The sequence below is a fragment of the Elephantulus edwardii genome, unplaced genomic scaffold (assembly GCF_000299155.1).
Source record: "Elephantulus edwardii isolate Elephantulus edwardi_28Jun2011 unplaced genomic scaffold, EleEdw1.0 scaffold00052, whole genome shotgun sequence".
NCBI classification, from domain to species: Eukaryota; Metazoa; Chordata; class Mammalia; order Macroscelidea; family Macroscelididae; genus Elephantulus; species Elephantulus edwardii.
In genome coordinates this window covers 784595-810929 of record NW_006399802.1, presented here as the reverse complement: position 1 = coordinate 810929, position 26335 = coordinate 784595, and the positions used below count along the sequence as shown (strand labels likewise).

Genomic DNA, 26335 nt, shown 5'->3' with positions numbered 1-26335 from the left:
TACAAAGTCCCCTATTCACAATATTTTATTTATTGTATCAATAATATTCCAGGAACCACAATCAACACCCTTTGTACCAGCAGTCAGGAGATCAGAAGTATTGCATTGGGCAAGTCAGCAGTCAGGGGACCTCTCCAAATTATTGAGGAACAATGATATCAGTTTGAAGACTAAGGTTCACCTGACTTAGGCCATGTTCTTTTCAATCACTAGTCATACATCTGAGAGTTGAACAATGACCAAAGATGACAGAAGAAAAACTGAAGCCTTTGAGCTGTGGTGTTAGAGAGGAGAGTACTGAACATCCCACGGACTGCCAAAAGAACAAACAGATATGTCTCGGAAAAAGTACAGCCAGAATGTTCCTTGTAGGCAAGGATGGCAAAGGCTCATTTCACCTACTTTGGGCATGTTGCTAGGAGAAGCTATTCCTTGGAAAGGGATATCAAGCTTGGAAAGGTGGAGAGTTGGTGAAAAAGAGGAAGACCCTCATGAGATGGACTGACAGGGTGACTGCAGCAATGGCTCAATTGTATCAGTGATGGTGACGACGGCACCGATAGTACAAGGCTCAGGTCTGTTGTTCACAGTGTTGCTCTGAGTGTACCTGCTTGGATGACACCTAACAATGACTACAACAACATGATGGGTCAACAATTATGTGTTGGGCTGTAGTTTGGATCCTTCATCGTCAGGTTTCCAGGGCTATAGATCTTTATTGGAGGTTTCTTTTGAGGGTTGTCTATCTCTCTTGCACAGAAACTGGTAGATTTAAACCTCTGGCCTTTCTATTAACACATCACCACGGATTCTAAATGTAGGGGTAAGGAGAGATTATACAAACACACTTAAGTATATATTAAGTCTGATAACTTTAATAGTTGGTATAGAACAGGTGGGACAAATTATTTTTTTACTGTTTATTGTTTTGAATTTTGAGCCATGTAAAAATTTAAAAACCAAATTTACCAAATACTTGCACCTGTTTCCTATAACTGTGTTCATAGAACTGGAACTCACAAGGCTGACCATCTTTGTTTTTGTGGTTTCTAAAACTTCTTTTTACTATCTTATGTCTTATTTTTTTACTTTAGCAGTCTCATTGAATCAGAATTCCACGGCAGAACTTAATAGTAACGTGTTAGCAACTGCTTATTTAAAATTTCAACTACCTTAAGATTAAAGAACAAAATTTAATAATCTGTCTTCATGAAAATACCTCCTACTGTCCATCACCATTTCACACTTTCCTAAATGAAATGGCATCAAGTAACTGGACTGAATAAAGTGAGGAAAGACAGAAAGCAAATGAAAGTGGTATTTAGGAAAAGAATATAAAGGGAAGACTAGATAAAACCTGGGAAGGAAGAAACAAGTAAAAATATAAGTCTTATAACAAATTTGCTGCATTGTATGTTAGTGGCTCATACAGCTAATGCTGTTGTTGTGTGCCATCAAGTCAGAACTGACTCGTAACTGACCCTCCAAAGGGATTTCAGAGTAAATCACACAGGAGGAGACTGCTCATCCTTCTCCTGCAGGGCACCTGGTGGATTCAAACTGCATACCCTGGAGACTGCAGTTCAGCTTCTTACCACTAGGCCACCAGAGCTCTCTCCTACATTTCCATTTCGGACAGCAAATGGACAGGGATTTATCTCCACAATGTTATGAGAATAAAAGGTATGAGCTGACATTAAAAGTATGAAATGCATATATAAACCACAACTAAAATTTGTGCTTAAAGCTACTGCCACGTCTCTGGAACATCCAAGTCTCATATCATCTTAATGGTGTTTACTCTGACATTCAAGGAATAAAACATTACCAACAACCACATTTTTAAAGGAAAATATAAAAAAAACAACCCAACAACACAAAACAATGACACAAAAATAAATAAACCACAATTTTTGTGTTCAGAAGAAAATGTCTACAATTTGCGGATAGTCTTAGAACATGAATAACACGAACTCATGTTCACTTTAGTTTTTAGCAGATAGGGTATACTAACACAGCTGCAACAATGCTTGAAAACAGCATCTGTTTTGACTGTTGGAGTCTGTGTGGTTCCCACTGCTACATATTTTGAATATCATCCCTGGGTCTAGCACCACGTATCTGTGATGAATTCCATCTGGCCTGACCAATACTTCTAGTGGACCTCGGACTGACCTTGTGAGTGTGTGGCCATGGTACCTGAACATGCCCATGTATCCAATGACTGATTTTGGTACGAATCAGGGCTTGGTGACTCCCAATCAACAGGACTGACATCGGGGGTTGAGGGAAGACTGAGAAAGGGAATACATAATATATACTGCATTGAAACAGATAAGGGAGAGAACTGTTTAAAAGGGATATATGATTAGGTTTTATTGTCATGACGGGAGTCCAGAACAAAGGCTGCACAGTGGAGTGGACTTGGGGGGAAGGGATTATATAACAATGAAAGAATTTTACTTTTCAAAGAGAAGAGAGAACTGGGGGTGGGGGCGTGGGCAGGGAGAAATGTGCAACAATGAATGAATGGAAACCTTAACTCTCTGTAAACTTTCATTAAAATGAAAAAAAAAATATGGAAGGCTTCACAAATTTGAGTGCCATCCTTGCACGGGGCCATGCTAATCTCTGTATCGTTCTAATTTTAGTATATGTGCTGCCGAAGCGAGCACAAACAAGTATGATTCTGAAGAAAGTATTCTCTTCCAAATAAAGGCCAGAAGAAGAGTGCTACAGAGTTGGGAGGGCGCTCATCAGATGATTGGTTCTCCTGGCAGTTGCTGAACTCCTCTGCTTAACAGGTGAACTTCCGCCAAGGCTTTGTTTAAATACTTTCAGTGGCAGAAGTTCTCCTTCTCTTGGAACACCTCATTCTATTTTGAATATAAGGTAAGTCCTTTTTACTGAACAAAAACTCAATGTCTGGCTCCTTTCACATTTCTTTCAGTGGTTAAGGAAGCAAGTTAAAAGTTCAGCTCTCCACTTTTTTCTATATACTTTGCCTTTCATGGTATTTTAACTTTACTCACTCAAGGTTCAAGGGTCACTTTATGATTTTAGGTATGGTTATCTCTCCTTATTTTTAGTTCTGTATTCCCAACCACCTCTGAGATTCTTGCATTTAAAAAGACTCAGCTCTTATTACACTTAAAATAATTTTTAACCTTGGACAATTTTAAACCACACTCCCAAAATATATGCTATTATTACTGCATAGTTTTTTAAATCCCCAGTATATTACTATTTATATAATCTATGTGTTTCAATTTACCCAGTTTCTAATTTATTCAAGCACTTTCTGCCTGAAATTGATCTTTTATAGATTTCAAGAATTTCAATAAAAGGCTTAAAAAGAATTGCTTTGTAAGAATTTTAAGAAAAGCCTCAGTAATCACAATTTTCTATTTTTACTATTTAGACCTTGGGAAAGATGTAAGCCAGGGATGTGCACTATCTCCATACCTTTTCAATCTATATGCAGAACAGATTATCAGAGAGGTTGGGCTCTATGAGGAGAAATGTGGCATCAAGATTGGACAAAGGTTGATCAACAATCTGTGTTACATAGATGACATAACCTTGCTTGCTGAAACTGAGGAGGACCTGAAGCACTTGCTGCAGAAGGTCAAGGACTGCAGCCTTAAATATAGATTGAAGCTCAAAATCAAGAAAACAAAGATTCTCACCACTGGGCCAACTGGCAGCATCATGATAGACGATGAAATGATTGAGCTTGTTAACTAAGAGCTTCAATTTGATTGGTTCCACAATCAACACTCTTGGTGCCAGCAGCCAGGACATTAAAAGACAAATTGCATTGGGAAAGTCTGCTGTCAGAGACCTCTCCAAAGTACTGAAGAGCAATGATATCGGTCTGGAGACTACGGTATGCCTGCTCCAGGCCATGTCCTTTGAAATTTCTTGCTATGCATCAGAAAGTTGGACAATGACTAGAGATGATAAAGGAGAACTGATGCCTTTGAGCTGTGTTGTTGCAGAAGAGTACTGAATATACCATGGACTGTTAGGAGGACAAAAAGGTTCGTCCTAGAGAGGGTGAGACCAGACTGCTTCTTGGAGGCAAGGATTCTGAATCTTCATCTGACATACTCTGGACATGGTCCAAGAAGGGACCTGTCTTTGTAGAGGAACATCATGCTTGGGAGGGTGGAGGGACAGTGCAGGAAAGGAAGCCCCTCGATGAGATGGATTGATTCAGTGACAGGGATACTAGGGGTAGGTGTGTCAGAAACAGTAAGACTGGCACAGGATAGAGCAGGATATAGGGTTGTTGTACACACACGGTCGCTATAAGTCACAAGTGACTAGATGGCACATACCACCAACACCACCACCACCACGACAACAGACCAGTCTTAATTTTGTCCTCTTGCTTAAAAAATATTTTTGCTAGGTTTCTAGGTTGATAGTTAATTTTGTTCAGAACACTTAAGATATCACTCTTCTGTTTTGTGGCTTTTCTCTTGCTATTGATTTAACAGTTATTCCTATGTTGATAATGTATTTTTAAAACCACTTTTAAGACTTATTATAATATATGTCTATATAGTGTTGATATTTTTAAAAATATCATTAAGGATCTGTTGGACTCCTTCAAACATTGGTCCTGTCCCATATTCACTATTCATCTTCTAGTACTCCAATTAGAAGATTTTCTCATTCTATCCTCCACGTCTCTTGTACCACTCTCCTTCGGTTGCCATAAGAAAATACCACAAAACGAGTAGCTTCAAAGAGTAGAAATGTATTGGGTCAGTTCTAGGGGTTAAAAGTTCTAAATAGGGTTTGGTTTTGTCAATTCTTTCTGAGAGCTTTACAAAAGACACTGTATCATGACTCTTCTGGTTTCTAGGGGCTGTCAGCAATCCAGGGCATTCCTTTGTTGCTTACAGATCTATACATCTGTGTTTGTCATCAAATAATGTTTGTCTTCCTTGGGAATCTATCTTCTTTTAAAAGATACTCCTCAGAAGGGATTAAATTATGATATACCCTTCTCCAGTATGACCTCATCTGACTTAACTGAATAAAAATAAAATTGTATTTAAAAACTAGGCCACATTCATGGGTATAGTTTGTTGTGGTTATGTGCAGTTGAGTCTCCTGTGACTCACAACGACCCTGTGTACAACAGCCTTGAAACCTGCTCTATCCTGTGCCAACTTTACTGTCTCTGAGACACCTACCCTCATTAACCCCCAGTCACTGTATCAATCCATCAGACTTCAATTTATAGTTTTTGGGGATAAAGGTTCAAATCATAGTATGGTGATAAGATTCTGCGTTGCAATCCTGAAGACACGTGGCTCAAATCTGCCAGCTGTTCCATGAAGAAATACGGATAATCTCCTCTTGTGTGATTAAATGCCTCTGAAAACCCACTGGAGGGTCGGCTATGGGCTGGTTCCGACTTGATGGTCCACAATAACAATAAATTCTTTTCAGTTTCATGTCTTTGGTGCTGCTTTTCCATATAATTTCTTCATGTCTATCTTCTAATTCACTTTCTTTACTGTACCTACTGTACTGTAATTTACCTTACTTTCTGGTAAGTTTTATTATTTTACTGTCAGTTGATTATTTTCCTTAGAGCTTTACTGCTGAAATCCCAAGAGCCTGGAATGAAGATTGTTTCTTCTAGAGAAGATCTCTGTATGTTTCTCTCAGCTACCTGACAGCACTATCATTTCAGAACAACTTCTCAGCTTAAGGTTTAAGGAACTCTTGCTTATTACTGAGTTGCAAACTTAAGTCAAAGTCATCTTATGTTTAAGAACTCTCAACATAAAGTTTGAGAGAACAATTTTACTAGCAGTCACCTAGAGCAGAAGGTGAGTTTAACTATCCAAATAAAGAGGGAAGAGTCCCTGTGAGACCCCATAGCCACTAATGGGAAAACCCCATAGTCACTAATGGGAAAATGAGGGAACTTCAGGTAGACGTCTCACTTTATTCAGGAGCTAGAATTTGCTTCCTGACTTCTGAGATCCATGAAGCTACAAAGCTATGAAAATTTATCAGCAAATTCCCTCAAGACTTTTTTCTTCTCTTTCCATACTCTGCTTACTTCTCTGACTTCATTTCATTTTTGGTCCAAGTATTTTTTCTTCCCAGTAAATTAATCCAACATTTTTAATAATTTCCATCAGGAGGGGTGGTCCAGGTACCAAGTACACTCTCTTGCCAGAAAGAGAAGTTTTAAATAATACTTCAAGCTTAGGAGCATAGTAAAGGCCTTCAAGAACACTGGACTTAAAAGCCTAAGAATATTTTTAGCTCTTACTATAGTACCCTATGGGGAGCTGTACCTATGGGGAGCTCCAGTAGCCTAGTAGTAAGACACTTTTCTGCAATCCCAAAGGCATGCAGGTTGAACCCACCAGCTGCTCCAGGGAAGGAGGAGGCATAATCTCTTCCTGTATGATTAACTGCTTCTGAAAACCCGTTGGAGGGTCACTGATGGGGTACACAACAACAACAACAACAACAACAACAACAACAACAACCTCTATATTTAATCTAACATAACAAATTCTTTTGATGATTTCTGTCTTCAAATTTCAGATTTATTAGTATTTGATTCGCCACTATCATCCTAGTTCTGGGTATTATGCCTTTTTAAAGCTAAATCAGAAGGGCTTTGGGGTACCTAAAACTTAGCCACCACACATAACTAAGAGTTTAACGTTTCTAAAATATTAAAGATTTGCTGTGTTTGTCTCCCATTATAAAATCTTTATCATCTTCATTAATAATGACTTCAGTTTTAAATGATATCTTCTTAGGATCTGACCCTTCTTTGCCTATTCAAGCATAGATTTCCAGTTCTAAATAGGACTACTGTTTCTTTTCTCTCTGAATAATTCATGTGCACTTCTAACATGCTTTGAGTTATAATCTTACATCTTACCAATATTTTTGGCTTCTCTTTTTTGCAAAGTTTTCCTGAAAACTCTCAACATACCACTCTGTTGTCTGACTTCTCCAAACAAAATTTTAATTATCTTGATTCAATAGAGAAAATTCTCTAGTATTTTAAATAATTTAAATTAGTAATAAAAATAGAACAAAATTTTTAGTACATAAATACCTTCATTACACTATAAGTAACTTATCATAATTCTAACTTAAGTCTAACTTCAAAATCTGGGCTTTCTAATATATAAAGCTACCTCCCAACATTAAGTAAATATATTGTTAAATTTTTTTTATTATTATTTTTTATGTGTGTACTGTCAAATTGGATCTGACTGATACAGGAGGCGATTAGTCCTCCTTCTTCAGCAGAGCATCTAGTGGATTTGAACCGCACACCTCTGGGATTGCAGTGCAGCTTCTTGCCACTAGGCCACCAGAGCTCGCCAAAAAATATTTTTTTATTTGCATAAAAAAGAACTCTATTCCCTATCTTTGGCCACTATCAAGTCAAATCCAACTTGCAGCAGTTTCTGAGGCTGCAAATTGTAATGGGAGAACATTGCCAATCTTTCTCTCTAGGATAGTCCAGTGGATTCAAACTGACAATCTTTCGGTGACCAGCACCATGTACTGCACAAGGTACCAGGGGTCCTTAACAGCTAATATTCCACAAAACAAATGAAAATAATGCTTTCCATTTAACTAATTTATCTTAGTTAGCTTGGCTAAAAAGAAGCAGAATCTTAATATGACATTAAATTTTATTTATCTAAATAAATTTCTTAGGCAATTTTCCAAAAAGTGAATCAACAAAGTTTAACAGTAAAGAGAAACATTATTTCTTCAAAATTTAATCATTCATTCTCTGAATGTGATGAAACTTTGCAAAATCATCCTTTGGGTTAAATTTTAAGCCTAAAAGAATGGCTTTACAAAGACAAGTTTGTCTCAGGGGCCACGCCAGTGTAATGGGAAATATATAAAAACTTGGTTATCCAAAATAGTTCTGATATGATAATCAATGTAAAATTAACAAGCTGCATATAATCAAACTTCTCCCATTTACATTCTAACAAATAGCCAGTACTGTCAGACTAAATGTCAACAATCATAACAGTAACTGTTATTTGGGTTTTATAATGTACTCTTTCTGCACTTGCCTCTTTCTATTTCTAAAAAACACACAAATACCAAATTGTATCTTGAATAATGTCTAGAATCCGTTTTTAACATAAAAAGAAAAGAACTCTCACAGCATGTAGATATTTAGAAAATGATTGCTGAATCCTAGCCCAAATAAAAGCAGATCTACTGGGAAAAGTAAACTACTCTTAGTATTTCCATCATAGGACAGTTTTTATCTCTCTTACCTTTCCTGCCCGTCCTTCATCAATACATACTGGCAGACTTCCTAGGGCAATGAAGAAATCCAGACAAGAGAAGGAAGCACACTAAAATAATGGAGGACAGGCTACAGGAGATGGACAGTGTGAGAGATCATGTGGGAGAAAAGAAGGAATTATTACAGTTAGCCACTTTGTTCAAGAGAAACTACAGCTGGTCATTTCAAAGCTAAAGAGATAAAGAAAACAAAAGAAGATTTTAACTTCTTTTTAGCAAAGTTCCTTTCACTAAGAAAAGAAGAGAGCTGTGATTAATTTGAAAACTTGTCTTCAGAGAAACAGATAAAACTTAGCAAACAGTACAAAGCTAAAAAAACACAAGATTCCCAGTTAAAAAACGTTAATAAAGAGATATAATTAATAGGCTTTAGGAAAAGAAAAAAAATGAGAACTATAACCCAGAAGTAGTTAAGAGAATTGTTCTTTTTTCTTCAAGAGAATTAAGATTATTAAAAGTAATTACTAAAAAAAAGTAATTAATCCTCTTTATACATAAAAATGATGAACAAGGCATATACTCTTGAGTATCTTTAAATACCTATCCTATGTTCTATGATCAACACTGAAATTTTATTACATTTAAGAGTTCCCATAATAGAAAAATGTAGTTGTAATGATGAACTTTTTCATATCAGCAATAATCTTCTGTACATATCTGTATGGTGTAAAATACTTGCTTTATGCTACCCTAATATCTCTTTTATCTTGATAACACACTGCCTGAAACCCCACCACTGGGAGATAAGAGTCCTTCAGGTTTATCACAGCCATTGTAATTTAGTAGTTATTTTCAGATAGAAGATGCTAGGATGGTGGGGATGGGTGGGCAGGGAGAAAAGTGCAACAATGAATGAATGGAAATCCTAAATCTCTATAACTTTCATTAAAATTAATTTTAAAAAAATTTTAAAAAGTGCTGAAGAGATCTTCAGAACAGAAATTGAAACCCATAAATTTAAAGCAATGAGTCTTTAATGGGGGTATTTGTAATGTGTGCTATAAATAATGAAAAGATTTACACTTGTGAGCATTTTAAAGCAGTTTAAAAAAAAAAAGATGCTAGGAAAGCCTAATGCTACCGACAGTAGAAATGTGATTTTGTTTCTCTGATTATTTTTCCCTAAATTAAAGGCAGTTTATTAAAACAGATACCTAGATGGGTTGAGGGATATATAAAAGAGAAAATGGAACCTAAGAAAAACTAATCAAGTTTACAACCTTAGACAAACCAGTTACTTTTTTATAAGTCCTTTGAATTAAGATGGAGGCCTTTCTTTAAAAGTAATGGGTTACAAAAAAAAAAAAGTAATGGGTTACATTCAACAAAAATCAACTGAAGTCGTAACATTTCCAAATAAGATAAATGACATTTTTGTCAAGGCTAACTTTTTTGTAAGGTAAAAGGCGGCTTTTAAAAGAATGAATTAATTTAAAAAATATAAGCGATTTTACAAATTCTGATACTAGCTTAATAATCTATTCAAATGTATTAAATAAAATGCATACCTCATGTTCTTTTCTGCAAACTTTGGAAATATCATTCTTTGAAGATGCCTAAAAGTCAATAAATTTCTCAGTTACAAAGTATATAATTACATAGTATTCAAAATAAAACAAATTAATATATGTATTTGCTGATATAATCAAGGAAAATACTATACTCCAGTATTCAAAATTCCATAAAATGTAAGTTTTGAGCCTTTAAAATAATTAACACTCCCAGGATCTACCTGATATGCTAAAAATCCACTGTAACTTTTAAGGCTTTAATTTCACATAGTCCTTTAGTTATTTCAGAAACATGCTGACTTTGAAGAAGATAAAATCAGAGAACTTCCCCTCACCAATCCAAAGCCCCTTTTGCAGCAAATTTTCTTATGAAGCTTTGCTATGTCACTTGTATTTTTGCCTTTTCTTTAGCCCATCATAATCTAAGGTCTCAGTCTGAATTTACGAACTTCCTCAGAAAAATGCTATATATAAAATAGAGGGAGAAATTGAAATGTTATATATAATAGAAACTGGAAAGATACTAAGGCAATTAATGAAAGTCTTTTTCTCCTTATAAATTTATGAAGACATTACTCTCCCCTCTGCAGATAAGAAAACATGTTCAGAGAAAGAACAAATTATTTACCATATTTAAAAAATGTACTTTTTGTATGAAACAAAACCACTAGGGGTAGCTATTCTACTTGACATCAGCCCCAATTTAACAATTCGTTTGGGAGCCATGAGCTCTGGTTCCTTATACCATGACTGACCTAGGTCCATTCAATTTAGAACAGGTCCACTGATCAAAAAAAGGGGAAGACAAGAAACTGAACAGGTGGGCAACTGGTTTCCATATCACTAGATTCATATCCTCCCCAACTCAGCTTCATCTCAACACCTGCAGAGCAGCAGACAGCTATGCTGTGTGCTCCCTAAAAAGTGCAGAATAGTGGGCAAGGGAAGGTGATACCATGCCTCGCACACTTCTGTTCGGAGATCAGCTCCTACAAGTAGCAATCAACAGGAAGTTTTCCAGTTGTGGTTTCAGGCTATCTAAACAAATATCTCTCATTTTTAAATTAAGTTTATTCTCATCAGTTCAGGTTTGAGAGGCAGGAGGACCAAGCAGTCTGAAGAGCCACTATCAAAACATACACAATGAGGAAGAACTCTGGAGCATAACCTGAATTGAATCAGAGAGAAATCAACATAAAGAAGTTATAAATCATTACAGGAGTCAGGCTCACCTGAGGAGCAAAGAAAAGGTAATAAGAACATGCACAAGATAGATTCATGACAAAAGAGAGAGAGGAGGAGGAAAGTAAAATATGCCAACTATATCAGCGGCTTTCATTCAGGAATATCTTAAACTTACATGACCATATGGTATCACTCACCACTGATTCAGCATGATCACAGGCGAAGTACAAAGGGTCTTGATTCTTACAACCCTTTCTTTGTATGGTAGATAGAAGAAATAATGAGAAAAAGCTAAGAGTCTTATATGTAGCTAGCAGCCATAACTGGAAAAGCAAAATCTAAAAGGAAATTATCTGTATAAGAAAAATTAAATTTGCTGCTTTTGTGATCAGTCATCTCTTCAAAGCTATGAAATGGATAACGCCTAGGACAGATGCACAGTTACAATCCCACCTACACTCCATTCTGCTTGAGTCTAACTGTCCAATGTTACCTGCTTGCATGCCTGACGACACTCTGAGGCAATAGCCAGTTCACAGCAGCCTAAGCCAACCCAGCTGTCAGACTTCTTAAAGACACCTTAAAAACAAAATAGTCAATACTGTTGGTCACACATACTGATAAACACAAATAGCATGCCAAACAGGTTCCTGAATACCACTAAAAGTAAAAGCAGCTGTCTACATAATTACTAACTTGGGCAGCAGGGTAAAAATATTAGTAAACCCTTTCCCTCACCTTTATGCCCAATGTAGTCAGTGTCCTCTTCAATTCCAATTATAAAACATCTTTTAAAATACGATACAGTATAAGCTGCTTTAGTCTTATGTATTTTAAGAGTATGAAAGTCAACAAATTCCCTGCTAATCCCAATGTCACCAATGCTCCGGTGCTGAATATATTTATATATTTAAAAAAACAAACTCAACTCACTGTCATTGAATTGAGTGTGACGCATGGCACCACTTCACCAGGTTTCCAAGCTATATATCTTTATAGGAGGAGACTGTCCATCTTTCTCCCAAGAAGTCACTGATGGACTCAAACCTCCAACCTCTGGGTTAGAGCCCAGGACGCAAGTCACTACACCACTAGGGCCTTCTTGTGCTGAGGATATTCAAAACCAAATCAAACTCTGCCGCTGAATCGATTCTGAATGACAGCAATTCTTCACTGGGTTTCTGAAGCTGTAAATATGTACAGAGTAGCCTGTCCATCTTTTTCCTACACAGGACTAGTAGATTTGAACCATTAATCTTTGGGATAGGAGCCAGATATGTTACATACTATGTCATAAAGGCTCCTTCTGTTTCGTATAGTTTTCTCTAAATATTTTCTGTGTACCTACTTTCTTCTAAATATTTATTGCTTGCTATTCAGAATTCTTCACATTTTCAAAAGAATTTGAGTGGAATCAATGTAGGTCATAAACTCTGTGAACTTTTTTTTTTTTTACCAAAGTCGGCATATTGCTGGTTCTGAATAATCAGGGGCTCTAAGAAAATATTATTCAATAAGGACTTACATTTACTAAGTCCCTGCTATATGCCTACCAGATGCAAGGCACTCTAGAAGGTATGTAACCTAGGAAATGGATAAAATATGATTTATCCCATTATAGAGATTACATCTTGGCAAGAAAGAGATCTGTTTTAATGGGAGTTAATACCCACTGAGGTATTCTTTTTGAAGAGTGTGGGGAGGACAAATATGACACACTGAACCACCAGCTACAGGGTTATTTTATAATCAGTTCCAATACTGTACTAATAAAGGCTTGAATCAGGAGTAGAGCAGATACAAAGTTTTACAAAAGTGAAGTCAATGGGACTTAGAGAGTAAACCCAATCAAACCTTCAACAAAAACAATAATCAAAGATAACTTGAGTGTTTTAGTTTAACGCCATTCACAGACGGTGCAGGGTTTTCTTTTAAATTCATTTTAATGAAAGTTTACAGAGATTTAGGGTTTCCATTCATTCATTCATTGTTGCAGAAGGTGCAGTTATAAGTCTGATTTTGGACTTGTATTTTGGATGCCACCTGGATACAAAATGAGGCAGAGATACATCTAGAAATCAGGAAATTTTTTTGTAGCTAATAGTTAATTTACTCAGAGGTGGTAAGTTAATGATCGAATGAAAACAATGAGATTCCAAGGTGAGTATGGAGAGAGAAAGAAGAAGATAAGGCAAACAAAAATAAGCACAGTTCTTATGGGACTAAGAGGAAAAATATAAGAGATAACGAGGTGATGAAGCCAAGATGGAGTCACAAGGAGACAGTGGTCAATAGTATCAAGTATGGCAGAAAAGCAATAAAGAACAAGATCTAGAAAAGAGGCTTACTCTAGGAACCAAGATATCCTGGTGATCTTTCAAAGAGCTGTTTCAGTAGAATGGTAGACATGACATAAGAGTACAAAGTAAAGAACTGAGTGAATGGGAATAAATTATACATTTGAAAATTTGGGAAGTGGAAGGAAGGAAGGAGAAGATAGAAAATGAATGGTGGGCATTGGCTTATAGGAACTATGACATAAGAATATGCTAAAAAAAAAAAAAGAATATGCTAAATGTTAAGCTCCTATTGCTTACCTGGCAAAGATGAATTCATACAACTCCAAATTTCAACCTAAAATAGTAATCATCGGGACTTTTAATACAGATAATCAGTTTCTAAATATAACAGTATCTATAGTAATTATATGACTATGGTTTTGTTTATATCATCAAAGTTCTAGGATACATTGTATAGTTTCTTTGTTTCATCTATTTATTTGTGCTGAATTAATTTTGTTTCTGGATTTTCTTATAATTTCCTTCATTGCTGTTGCTTTAGTGTTTTCTAAGTCCTTATGATTTTCCTTTCTCATTTTGATGAGATTTATGACTTTTCTTGGAGGTTACACTGTAAGTCACTATTTTATTCCCAAGTAAAAAACAGATCAGTTTCTCTTGAAATTTCTTTGACTTCCACTCCATTTAGAAGCTCTGATGCTATACTTATTCCCTGTTTTTTGCTTTGCTGCATTTCTTGTCATCTAGTCAAGTACAACTCACAGCAACCCTATGAACAGATCTGAACCCTGTCCTATCTTGTGCCATCTTCATCATCTGACACATCTGAGCTCTTTGCTGCAGGTACTATGACAATCCATCACACAGTGTGTCTTCCCCGCCATCACTGATCCTGCACCTTTCTAAGCATGTTGTCCCTTTCCAAGGAATAGCCTCTGTTCCACAATCAATACACTTGGCACCAGCAATCAGGTCAGGAGACATATTGCTCTGGGAAAGTCTGCATTCAGGGGTCCCTCCAAATTATTGAGAAACAATGATATTAGTATGAGATATAAGGTACGTATGGTTCAGACCATGGTCTTTTAGTTACTGTCTATGCATCTGAGAGCTGGACAATGAATAAGGATGGCAGAAGAAATGATGCCTTTCAACGGCGGTGTTGGAGAAGAGTACTTACTGAATATTCCACAGACTGACAAAAGAACAGAAGGGGTCTCCAGAGGCAAAAATGATAAAGCTTCATCTCACCTACTCTGGGTATGTTGTCACGAGAGGTAATGTCTTGGAGAAGCGCATTACACTGAGAAAGGTAGGGGGTCAGCGATGGAGAGCAGGATTATCAACAAGACGGCTTGACGAAGTCACTGCAGCAAGAGGCTCGAGTGTGTGAGAGATTGTGAGGATGGGACAGGATAGGACAGGGTTCAGATCTGTTGTACTGAGTTGTACTTGACTTGATGGCACCTAAAAACAACAGCAGAATGCCCAAAGAAAAGTGAGATGAAGCCTCACCATCTTTCACTATGCAGGTAACAACCTTGCTTGCTGAAAGAGAGGAGGACTTGAAATGCTTGCTCTTGACGAAAGACTATGGTCTTCAATACGGATTGCATCTCAACAACAAAGACAAAAAAAAAATCCTCATCACTGGACTGATAAACTAAAATCATGATGTTGTTGTTGTTATGTGCCGTCGAGTCGCCTGTGACTCACAGTGACCCTATGTACAATAGCCCTAAACCTTGCTCTATACTGTGCTAAGTAAACACAACTTTAAAAAGTGATGGGAAATTTAAAGGGAAAAAAAAAAGACAGGCCTTGGAAGAGTGAGGGTTGGCACTGGATTGGTGTTCTTGGCACTGTTGTGGTGGGTAGAGGCAAGGTGTCTGGTCTGAGACAGTTTATCTGCCTGTCCAACAGAAATTTAGGGTTATGGTGCTCAGTCAGGTCACAGTTCTTTTCACCTGAGAAGTGGCTGAGACCTTAAGACAGAAGCAAGGCTACAGACAATACCTTTTTGGGTCTACAGTGTGTTGACAAGTGGGGCACCTAGGATGGGTTGGAGTTTCTGCTAGTCTCACAGGAGCCTAGGACAGGCTGCTTGGCTAAGGTATGTTGTCCACACCAGTCCAGGGTTCTTAAGAAGAGATGGCTAGTAGGAAGGTACAGTCATTGCTAATCTGACATGCCCAAAGATGACATACTCCACAGAGAGTACAGTGCTCCATATAAGACTATGGCGTGTGATGAGCAAGGTATTCCTAAGGATGCCTAGTGAAAGGCAAAAATTCAAATCGGAGGTGGAGTGTCCACTAATTCAGTGGCTGGTTGCAGCCCAGACATGGCAGGAAATTGGCCTCAGATGGAGCTGGAACCAGGGTGGGGTGGGGATAGGGGTAGTGTGGGAAGGTCACTCCTTTGTTCCCCAGAACGGTGTGGGGAACAAAGGAGGAGAGTGCACCTTTTTTGTCAGACAGTTGCTGGAGTAGATGCCAGAATGCCTTACTGTTTATAATTCTGTACTCAATCTCTTTATTTGATGCTTTCATTCCGTTTCCTCCTTTAGCAGATGTTTGAAGTATTTTCTTTCTTTTCCTTTTTTGACTCAGGGTTCCAAAATTAATCTCAGTATGCTATCTTTGTTTTTTGGTATCTTGGCTCAGGAAGGTTCTGGGCTTCCACTTGTCTTATCTGGCATCTAACTCAGAAGTTGCAAAATCAAATTCAGTATACAATTAGTAGGAAGATTTAAAAAAATTATGCAGTTAAGTCTAACATTTTACTTTGATCATAAGCCTCAATAACATTGAAAATTTTGTTAAATCTAAAAGCAATTCATTAGATGGCCTCATTTAAACAAAGCTTCCATAGATAAGTTACATAAGACTTACCATTGTTTCCGGACAATAATCTGGGGCTCGCTGCAACAGATGTTTTAGACGGGATTCACTTTTTGAGGAGAAAATCTATTTTACACACACACAAAAATAAATTACAGCATTAAATTTCTTTTCATAAGAAATGAGAAGAGTTAAGACTTATGCTCTAGATGTACTAGTTGTTAAGAATATTTTCCAGTTCTGTGGTATAAATGGAAAGCTTCTGTATAGTATTTAAATTTAGCTAAAGTGGTATTTCTTTAAGTGATGGTTTGGCAAATAATCAAAAAAGTTCAAATGCCGTAGATATAAACCCTTTTCTAAAGACCAAAAAAGGAGAAAAATCAGGCTATCAACTTGTTAGAGAACTGAGAGGGAGAAAGAGGAAAATAGCAAAGGGAGGAAAAATTTATTCTCAACTGTTTCAAAAAACTGCTTTCAGTCGTTTGACAAGGAAAACTGACCCATGATACTGGTGAAAAACAAATTTGTGAGAAGCATTACAGCATATAACTTTAAAAAAAAAAAAAAAGACAAAGCTAATTTTGACACAGTTGCTGAGGAACTGACATGGTTCACATACCAGGCAAAGTGGTTCACTTTCAAATAGGACTCTAATTACTGCAATTATAAATTTGATGGCTCAGTAAATTTTAAGCCATTACATATATTTACATATATCAAACAGATTGTCATGGTTACCTACATAGTCAAGACTATGAAGTTCATGAATGTTAAGGGCAATGAAAAATGATTTAACTCCAGTTATTTAGTAACTATATTTTCCCTTCCAAAACCAACAACTACAATTCTGAATTGAAAAGAGCTGGAATTATAGGCTGTTGTTCGCTGTAAGTACAGGCTGTTGTTCTGAGGAATACCTCTCAGCTGGGTTTGTTCCCAAGATTTATGTTACACATTTTGGGCTGGAATCCTATATAAGTGATATTACACCTTTCAATGCATTATGCCAGGAGGCCAATAGTGATTTGTCTGATTACTGGTAATGTGAACTCTGATCACCTGGCTAAGTAAGGGCTGTCCGACGGATTTATCTAAAAAATCTTCACAAGCAATCACATAAAAAATAGTCTCTAGCCAGCATGCAAGCTTACCTGTTCACATACATCACGGCACATTTGGTTATCCTTTGAATGATTACAGCACAATACACCTACGGACAAAACAAAAATATTTGCTGTCGCACTGTGAAATACACAAGATGATTTGGTTCATCTCAGTGGTTATACAAACTAAACTAAGTTTGTTCAACAGATCAATTACTAGTAATTTCAATTCACCAAATCGTTCTAAGGAACAGTTTCATGAGATGTTAATATCCACGTCTCAATAGAAAATGTTTCTCATGTTCAAATAAACTGGGAAATTAAGGATTAAACAAAGTTAATAACTTATTTATTGTTGTTGTTAAGTGCCGCTGAGTGGAGTACAACTCACAGTGACCCTATGAACAACAGACTTGAATTTTGTCCTATCCTGTGCCATCCTCATCATCCTGGACACATTTGAGTCCATTACCACACACTGAATCAATCCAGCTTGTTGAGGGTCTTCCTCTCCTTTGCTGACCGTCCACCTTTCCAAGCACAACATCCCTTTCCAAGGATTACTCTGTCCTAACATGTCCAAAATATGAGATGAAGCTTGACAATCTTTGCCTTCCAGGAACTCTGGCTGCACTTTCTCTAAGATATATATGTTTGCTCTTTTGGCAGTACAAAGGATATTCAGCACTCTTCAACAAAAACATCAATTTTTTTTCTGTCACAGACTTCGCAAAATTCACTACTGTTGAGTCAGTTCTGATTCACAGCAATCAGTCCTCTGTTGCGTTTCAAAGGAGTTTAACAGGAGGCAGCTGCCCTTTTTTCTCCCAGTGAGCCACCATTGAGCTCCAATTTCCAGAAATGCAGAGCCTTTTTATGTCACCAGAACTCTTGTCAAAAATATGCTACTGAGTCACAACTGATTTACAGCTGACCCTCTGGGTGGGTTTTCAGAGGCTATAAATCACCTAGGAGATTGCCCATCTTCCTCCCATGGATGTGAACTGCTCATCCTTGGGTTGCAACAGAGCTCTTAACCCACTAGGCCACCAGAGTTCCTTAGTACATCTCAAAGCCTTTAATATATTAATACATACCAACTTTTCCAGAGAGAGCTAAGAGGTTTCTCAGAGCCACAACATGCTTTTTTCAAGGCCACTTACTACTATTTCAGAGTGTTAGTTTGAGAAAGATCAAATTAGGGAAAAGCAAAAAAGTCGCCAAGCAGAATTATGAATTGAGGGAATGAATAATTGATTATAAAGATAATCCCCGATGTCTACTGCCATTGAACCGAATCTGGCTCACGACAACCCTCCATCAGGTTTCTAAAGCTGTAAATCTTTACAGAGAGACTGGCCATCTTTCACCTGTATGGTTAGCAGCACAGCTCCTTACAGAGATAATCTTCCTTTCTCTCTCCCTCCCTTCTTCTCTCTCTCATTGTTAATGAGTTGGAACTAACTCAGAGCTGAACCTCTGACAGGTTTTTAGAGGCTAGACTGCCTATCTTTCTCCCATGGAGAAAGTAAATTCAAACCACTTACCTTTGGGTTGGCAGCACAACTCCCTAACTGCTAGGCCCGCACAGCAGGGGCATATTACCATATTGGCAGAATGGCTGACTAAAAAAAGACATAGCTGCACTGATCAGAAGCTGTCTGGGGCTGGGAGATCAAGAGACAGGGAAGAGAAAGCATTTTTTAGTTCAGGCACCTAGATCAGTTCAATGGTTAATTTTCCCCCAGTACAATCCTTTTTTCAAATGAAACCCACACAAATTAGATAAAAGCAGATTGTTTTCTGATGGCAACACAGGATTAGTATAGGGAGAAATAAATGAATAAAAGAAGAAATTATCTTTAGATCTTACCAACAGGGCTTCTAAATTTAAACCAGAAAAGTAATTCTCTACACAACAAAACAGGATCTATTATATTATTGGCATATGAGTAGAGTTTGGTTTCATAAAGACTACTGTGAGGCTGACTTTCTAATACTACGCCAATGTGAACAGAGTCTGGAAGACCTAAGCATTTAACTTAAAAATTCTGAAGAATATATAAAAATGTCACTCAGTTTCAGAAGGGAGAAAGGTCCTTTAATTATAAGGCTGTAGTTATAAACTAAGAAAGCAAACAGTCTCATCACTGGGCCAAGTGGCAGCACCACGATAGAGAAGAGAATGGGATTGTTAACGATTTCTGTCTGCTTGCTCAGTTCCACAATCAATACTCTTGGTACCAGCAGCCAGGCAATCAAAAGATAAACTGCAGTGCAAAAATCTTCTGTCAGAGAGACTTCTCCAGAGTGCTGAAGGGCAATAACGTTGAGTCTAGAGACAAAGAGGGACCTGATCCAGGCCATAGTCTTTACAATTATTTGCTATGCATCAGAGAGCTGGGCAATGACTAAAGATGACAGAAGAACTGATGCTTTTGAGTTGTGGTGCTGGAGAAGACTGACAAGAGAACAGACAAGTCTGTCCTGGAGAGGGTGAAACCAAGTTGTTCCTTGGAGGCAAGAATTTTGAAGCTCCATCTCAAATACTTCGGGCATGTTGTCAGGAGGGACTAGTCTTTGGAGAAGGACATCATGCTTGGAAGGATGGAGGGACAAGTGCAGGAGAAGAACCTGAATGAGATGGACTGACACAGTAACTGAGGTGATAGGGATAGGAGCATCAGAGACAATGAGTTGGCTTAGGCAGAGTTCAGAGCTACTTACTGGTCACTCTGAGTCACAGTTTACTCGATGGCACATAACAACAACAGTTATGCTCTAAGAAATTCTACATTAGGGGAGGGCTTGGTCACACATGAGGCTTTCTCCTAATTTTTCCCTCCATGGTAATGTCACACCATACTATTTCATTAGTATGAGGGGATGGGCAAGGAAAAAAGACTCTTGTCTGTAATTCTGATGTGCTTGTCTGAAGTACTCTAAAAGTTGTCACTTTTTACTACCTTCTAATATAAAGGTTCTCTGAGGGCAAAATACCCAAGAGATCATAAGCAAAGATAACTCAGGATAACATATGGTTCCAATAAACACAAACTTGGCAAAAAGTAAACAATTAGGCAAAGAAAAGTCTGATTTGGTCTCACGGATTTTTGAAAAACAGTTTCTTGGAACAAATGTCTGTTTAGAAAAGAAACATAAAACATGCTATAATTAAAGCTCAATAATGATTTTATTAAAAATATAAATTGAAAAACCTAATTTTTTGTATTTAATGGAAAGGTCAACTTTATAGTTGAGTGATGCTAAAAGTTAAAAATTTTAATTATTTTTTTCTTATTAAAATAGTATGAAAAACTTGAAAAAGAGAATGTCCCATCACCCTGCCACACATGTGTTGTTTTGACATTATGGTGTATTTCCTTATATTAGTGCCCAAAACCCTTTTTCTGACAAAATTAGATTAAAGAGGCCAGCCAGAAATCTTCTGGTGACAAGCCCTCTTGCCCTCCCCTAAACAAGCATTCCTCTGAAATTGTACATTTCCCTTCATCCTCCTCCCATGGAAACTATTCACCTTCATGAACAGGCTAGGGAATCTCTACTCCACTGCATCCTAATGAATTGGGCTGCTAACACAAAGGCCAGTGGTTTGAATCCATCAGCTGCTCTGAGGGAGAAAGATAGGAAGTCTCCTCCTATAAAGATCTACAGCCTTGGAAATATAATGGAGGGTTGTCATGACTGGAATCAACTTGATGACAATGAGTTTACGTTTTGGTATTATTCTTAACCTCAGTCATTATTATATTAGCACATATTTTCTTCTTTTGAAACACTTACTAGACCTTTAACAACACTCTGCATACATCAATGCATATGCCTTCATTAAGGATTAGGAGCTGGGAGGAAGAGAGTATTCAAGTGCAATTAATGTGGCAATTAAAGGTCTTTATCTTTTTTAGGGCAATTAAAATGGATTAATTGGGTCATTAACTCTTACAGAGCAAGAACAGTCTACTCCTCAATACCAAAACCTAATGCTTTCTACAACACAATACAATGGATGCTAGTATGTCTTGTTTCTTTATTTTTACTCTAATATGTTCAACAAAAGTAATTTTAACTCTAACTTTCATAAAAAGCAACTGCAGAGATTGAAGCAGTTCATAATAAAACTTGGTATTAAAATGATAAAAATAAAATGCACAGATGTTATCCTCAATCAAGATATATACAGTCTGTGATTATAAAAGCCAAAAGGTGGTTACTAAGGTTATGTGTGCCAAATTTGAGGAGTGGTATAGACTAGAAATATGCACACAGAATTACTCAATAATTACAAACATCAAGCTCTGGATGCTGGTTTTGTCCACGTGTGTACTAAAGTTAGGCAAGTAAGCAGGAAGCATGTGTTCCAGTCACACGCAGAAAAATGCAACATTTAAGAACAAACAGTATTTTTAAAAAACTAATACACACCCTAATCTAAAAATAAGAAACATTCATAGAATTACAGGACTTTGAAGATTATAGGGACTTTGCCACAGAAGCTTTCCAAAAGCTGTAATTCAATTTGGTTAATGAAAAACCATTCTTGTTTTCTTTTCTTAAGAAAATAAAGATTCCTTTTAGTTAATCTCCCTCAAGAATTACTAAAACAGAGTACTTATAAGTAAACCAGTATAAAATAATAATTTTATTTAAAAAAAAAACCCCAAAACAGAATACTGAAGGGAAAGCTAAATTTGGACTAGGAAAAAAAACTGGAAAAAAAAATTTAGTCTTAATTATTTTTCTTTATTTATTTTATATTGGTTTGAATATGAAATTAATATACATTATGTTTCATTCATATATATATAAGTTTTGTCTTTATTGTGTTGTTACGGACCATCAAGTCACTTGCAACTCACAGTGACCCCATATGTATAACAACCCTGAAACCTGTTCTATCCTCTGCCAACTTTACTGTCTCTGACACACCTACCCTCATTACCCCAGTCACTGTTATCAATCCATCTCATTGATGGTATCCCTCTCTTTCTCTGTCCCTCCCCTTTTCTAAGCATGATGTCTCTCTCCAAGGATGCCCAAAGTCAGATGAAGCCTCAGAATCCTTGCCTCCAAAGAGCTGCCTGGCTTCACCCTCTCCAGAGTGAACTTGTTTGCTCTCCTGGCAGTCCATGGTATATTCAAAACTTTTCTCCAGCACCACAGCTCAAAGGCATTACTGATATAAAATCTCATTTTTAAATAAAAGTTAATAAAAACATCTTAAAGTGACTGTCATTTTCTAACAATACCAAAGAAGAACTTCCTCTCTCATACAATTCTAGATTACCTCTTTTGATTTCTTCCTAGCATACTTAACATTCTGAGAAAACACTGTATTTATTATCTCCTCTCCATTAGAATATAAGCTTGAGAGTAGCAACCCTGAAACTAGAACAGTAGGTATTCAAGAAATAATTTATAAAGGGAGCTCTGGTGGCCTAGGGGCAAGAAGCTAAACTGCAATTCCAGAGGTGGACGGTTCAAATCCACCAGATGCTCGCTGGAGAAAGAGGGGCAATCTCCTCCTATACCAACCAGTCAGATCCGATTTGATGGTACACACAAAAAAAATAGTAAAAAGTTAAAAAAAATTTAGATAAACAAATGCTGCAATTCCTCTTCCAATGTTTAAAAAGGCATATTTGTGATATATAACAAAAGAGCCCCTAAACAATATAAATGGTTAATTAAGCTCTTGTCTATTAGTCAAAAGGTTGGCTGTTTGAACCTACCCTGAGGCCTGTTGGAGGATAGGCCTGGCAACCTGCTTCCAAAGGTTCAAAGTTCTGATAATCTTATTCTGAACACATGGGTTACCATGAGTTAGCATCAACTCTATGGTAATCAAGAAAATAACATAAAAATCTCCTTCTCAGTATTTCCCCTTTCTTCTACAAATGACATACAGAAAAAAGTATGATTCATGAAGATTGCCTAAATCCTACAGATTTGGGAAATTCAGCAGCATACCAGAAAAGACTGTCATTATCTGGTCTCTCACCAAGTCTAGTTCATTTAACAGTGTGGACCAAAATACTTCTCTGGAGAGAGAATCTGCTTCTTATTACAATCATGCACCACATAACATCTAACATCAACCAAATATATGTCCATGGTTCCACATGGTTATAGAGTTCAGCAATTCTAGTTGGGGACTAGGATGTAGTGAATGCAATAGCTTCTGACATACAACGTGTATTTCATGTCTCTTATAAATAATTATGCTATGCATGTCACGATACATCTAGTACATATAGCATTTATAACATATATCTTTTTTAAAGTTTACTGTGATTTGAGTGAAACCTCATGTCTTGATAGTTCTAAGAAATGTCTATGTCACTAACTTATGTACGTACAGTTCTATCTAAAATGTTTACCCTTTATGCCTATGCATAGGCACGAGCTTCCAATTTCATTTATTATGTGTCTCTTTGATATTGTAGCACTGTCTCTCTAATTTTCTTTTGAAAATATTATCATGAAGTGCACTGTGCAAAACAAAGGCAAAACAAGTTTTGGTGATACAGCAGCAAAAGGTAAAGGAGAAATATCAATCTGAAAATGGCAAAAGGTGAAATAACACAAAGCTGGAAAAATAAGTGAATGCTATTGCTTATGTTATAGGCATATCATATTTGACAATCCTCAAAAATAAAGAAAAAAAATTTCCCAAGCTTTTAGATGGTCAGCTCCACTAAAATTGTGAGGCTAAGAAAAATATGAGATGGCCAATATCAGACATGGAAAAATTGTTAATGACAAAAGACAAAACACAAAAGCAAATTCCTTTCAGGACTCGTTGATGATCATTTCTAAGACAAGTTTGTTCAAAATGCTTAAAGAAAAAGAACCAAACTACAGTACATTGTTTGCACAATGTCTAAATCAGTATTTGATTTCACAGACTGTATTATGGATATTAAGAAACACATGATTGTATTTTCCTTCAGATAAAAACATTTGCTTTCTCTAACTTAAAAATCATAACTTTTTTTTTTTTAGGATTGTAGGCCTTTACAAACTCCTTTAATGTCTCATTAATGATAACTATTTCCCCTATCGTGTTCTTTAACAAAACATCTCAAATAGAAACAATCAAGGTACCAGGATACACAGATCCCAAGAAAGTAGCAGTGATTCAATCACATCTGTCACAGGGAGCCCTAGAAAGCACAGTGTGCACTTGTGAGAAAGAATGGAAAATATACTTTACTGTATATGGTCAAATTTCACAAGAAATAATTCTTCAACAAACCCTATCACTCCCTGTGCCCCACCCTCAGTAATGGGAATGAAAATTTCAAAATCAAGGAAGCTTGGAGTGGTAAGTGACCAGTAAAGCCTTATACCACAGAAACAGCCAGCTACGGTTATGGGTGAAGAGAGGAATTAGAAGATCGTCTGAGCAGGAACACAAGTCAGGCCTTCATTGAAACACAATTTAATACTGTATTCTCAACTTTTTGTCAAAGGTCTGAAGAACATTTTCTGTACTTTCTACAAGTCCACAGTAGAAGCCTTTGTCTATTATATTTCTCAGGCAATGTATGCTTTCTAGAATTTAGCATAGAGGAGAAGACTTTTAGCTCAAGTTTGAAATTTTTCTTTTTACTAAACAATACAAACTATATTTTGTCCCAGGCTTTTAGAGCTAGAAAAGGCTTTAGAAATCATAGAGCCCAGTATTTTCTGAAGTGTGCTTTGAGTGTTAGGAAGAGAAGTGGGGTGGGGTGAATTCTGTAAGGAAACAAGTAACTTTCTTTTGTCTAAAATTATTTTATTGAAGGTCATGCAATTCATCCCTTTAGAGTGTGTGATTCAGGGGTTTTCAGAATATGCAAAGTGGTGCAACTATCACCACTACTGACTGAATTTTAGGGCATTTTCATCATTCCCAAAGACACTCCGGACATTAGCACTCATTCCCCTAGAAGTTTCTTTACTCTGGAAATTCTTGGGCCCTTTATTGTGAATCTAATCTTCAAGGAGACAGACTGACACGGTGGTTACAAAAATGAGCTCGAGGCGAGCTCTGGTGGCCTAGAGGCAAGAAGCTGCACTGCAATCCTAGAGGTATGCGGTTCAAATCCACCAGATGCCCTGCTGAAGGAGGAGGGACAATCTCCTCCTGTACCAGTCAGATCCGATTTGACGGTACACATGTAAAAAGTAATAAAAATAAAAATTTAAAAAATAAAAAAAAATGAGCTCGAGCACAGAAGCAACTGGGAGGATGGCAGAGGATCAGGCTGTTTTGTTCTGCTGTACACAGGAATGGAAGCTGACTGGATGACACCCAACAACAATCTGGTTTGTGAGTTTCTAAGAAGGGCATACAATGTAAAGTTTCCCTAAATGTACTGAACAGTGAACAAGTGCTTACTAATTTAAATGTGTACATGTACAGCTGTTATGTGTCAGGGAATTGCAACAATTCATAGCTTCTAGTGGGACTTGATGGCACTTAACAACAACAGTGGATTTACAGTATCTGAAAACCACACAGGAGATTGTCCATCTGTTTCCGTTTCCGTTGGAGCAGCTGGTGGATTTGAATTACCAGCCTTTGAGTTGGTAGCACAACTCCTTATACCACTAAGCCACCAGAGGTCCCTATATGTACTACCTTGGCTAGTTTCCCAGTTCACTCCATGAGGAGGTTTTATTATTATTATTAAAAGATTACTAAGTAACTTGTTTAAGTGATCTTAACATTCTACAACCTCCCACAGAAATAAGTGTGGGAAGTGAATGGACAATTTAGTATCCATGGGTAATTTTAGAAGTACTTTAATATCTTCAACTTAAAAGTTATAATATAAAGCAGGGGATTCATATTTAGCCAAGCCTTTCCACTCTCGTTTCTGGGGTAATTTATAGCTAAGCTTAGGACACAATTACAGTTATCTATCCACCTTTATCTCACTTCCTTATACAATTCTCTCTCATCTTTAAGTATTTTGTCTTTTAAAAAAGTTATGAGATATCATCTCACCCCAGTCAAAATAGCAAAATTTAACAGAACA

At 36.9% G+C, this 26335-nt stretch overlaps 1 protein-coding gene across 1 annotated transcript in view; it reads right to left on the bottom strand.

Annotated features, from left to right (window-relative positions):
• Positions 1–26335, bottom strand: part of RECK (reversion-inducing-cysteine-rich protein with kazal motifs) — a 69537-nt gene that overhangs the window by 40933 nt on the left and 2269 nt on the right. Inside the window, exons 2-6 of the mRNA XM_006886832.1 lie at positions 17337–17395; positions 16234–16308; positions 13637–13673; positions 11533–11618; positions 9852–9899 (exon numbers count right to left, since the gene is read on the bottom strand). Of these exons, the coding sequence (XP_006886894.1) occupies positions 9852–9899; positions 11533–11618; positions 13637–13673; positions 16234–16308; positions 17337–17395 (305 nt within the window). The remainder of the gene's footprint in view (positions 1–9851; positions 9900–11532; positions 11619–13636; positions 13674–16233; positions 16309–17336; positions 17396–26335) is intronic.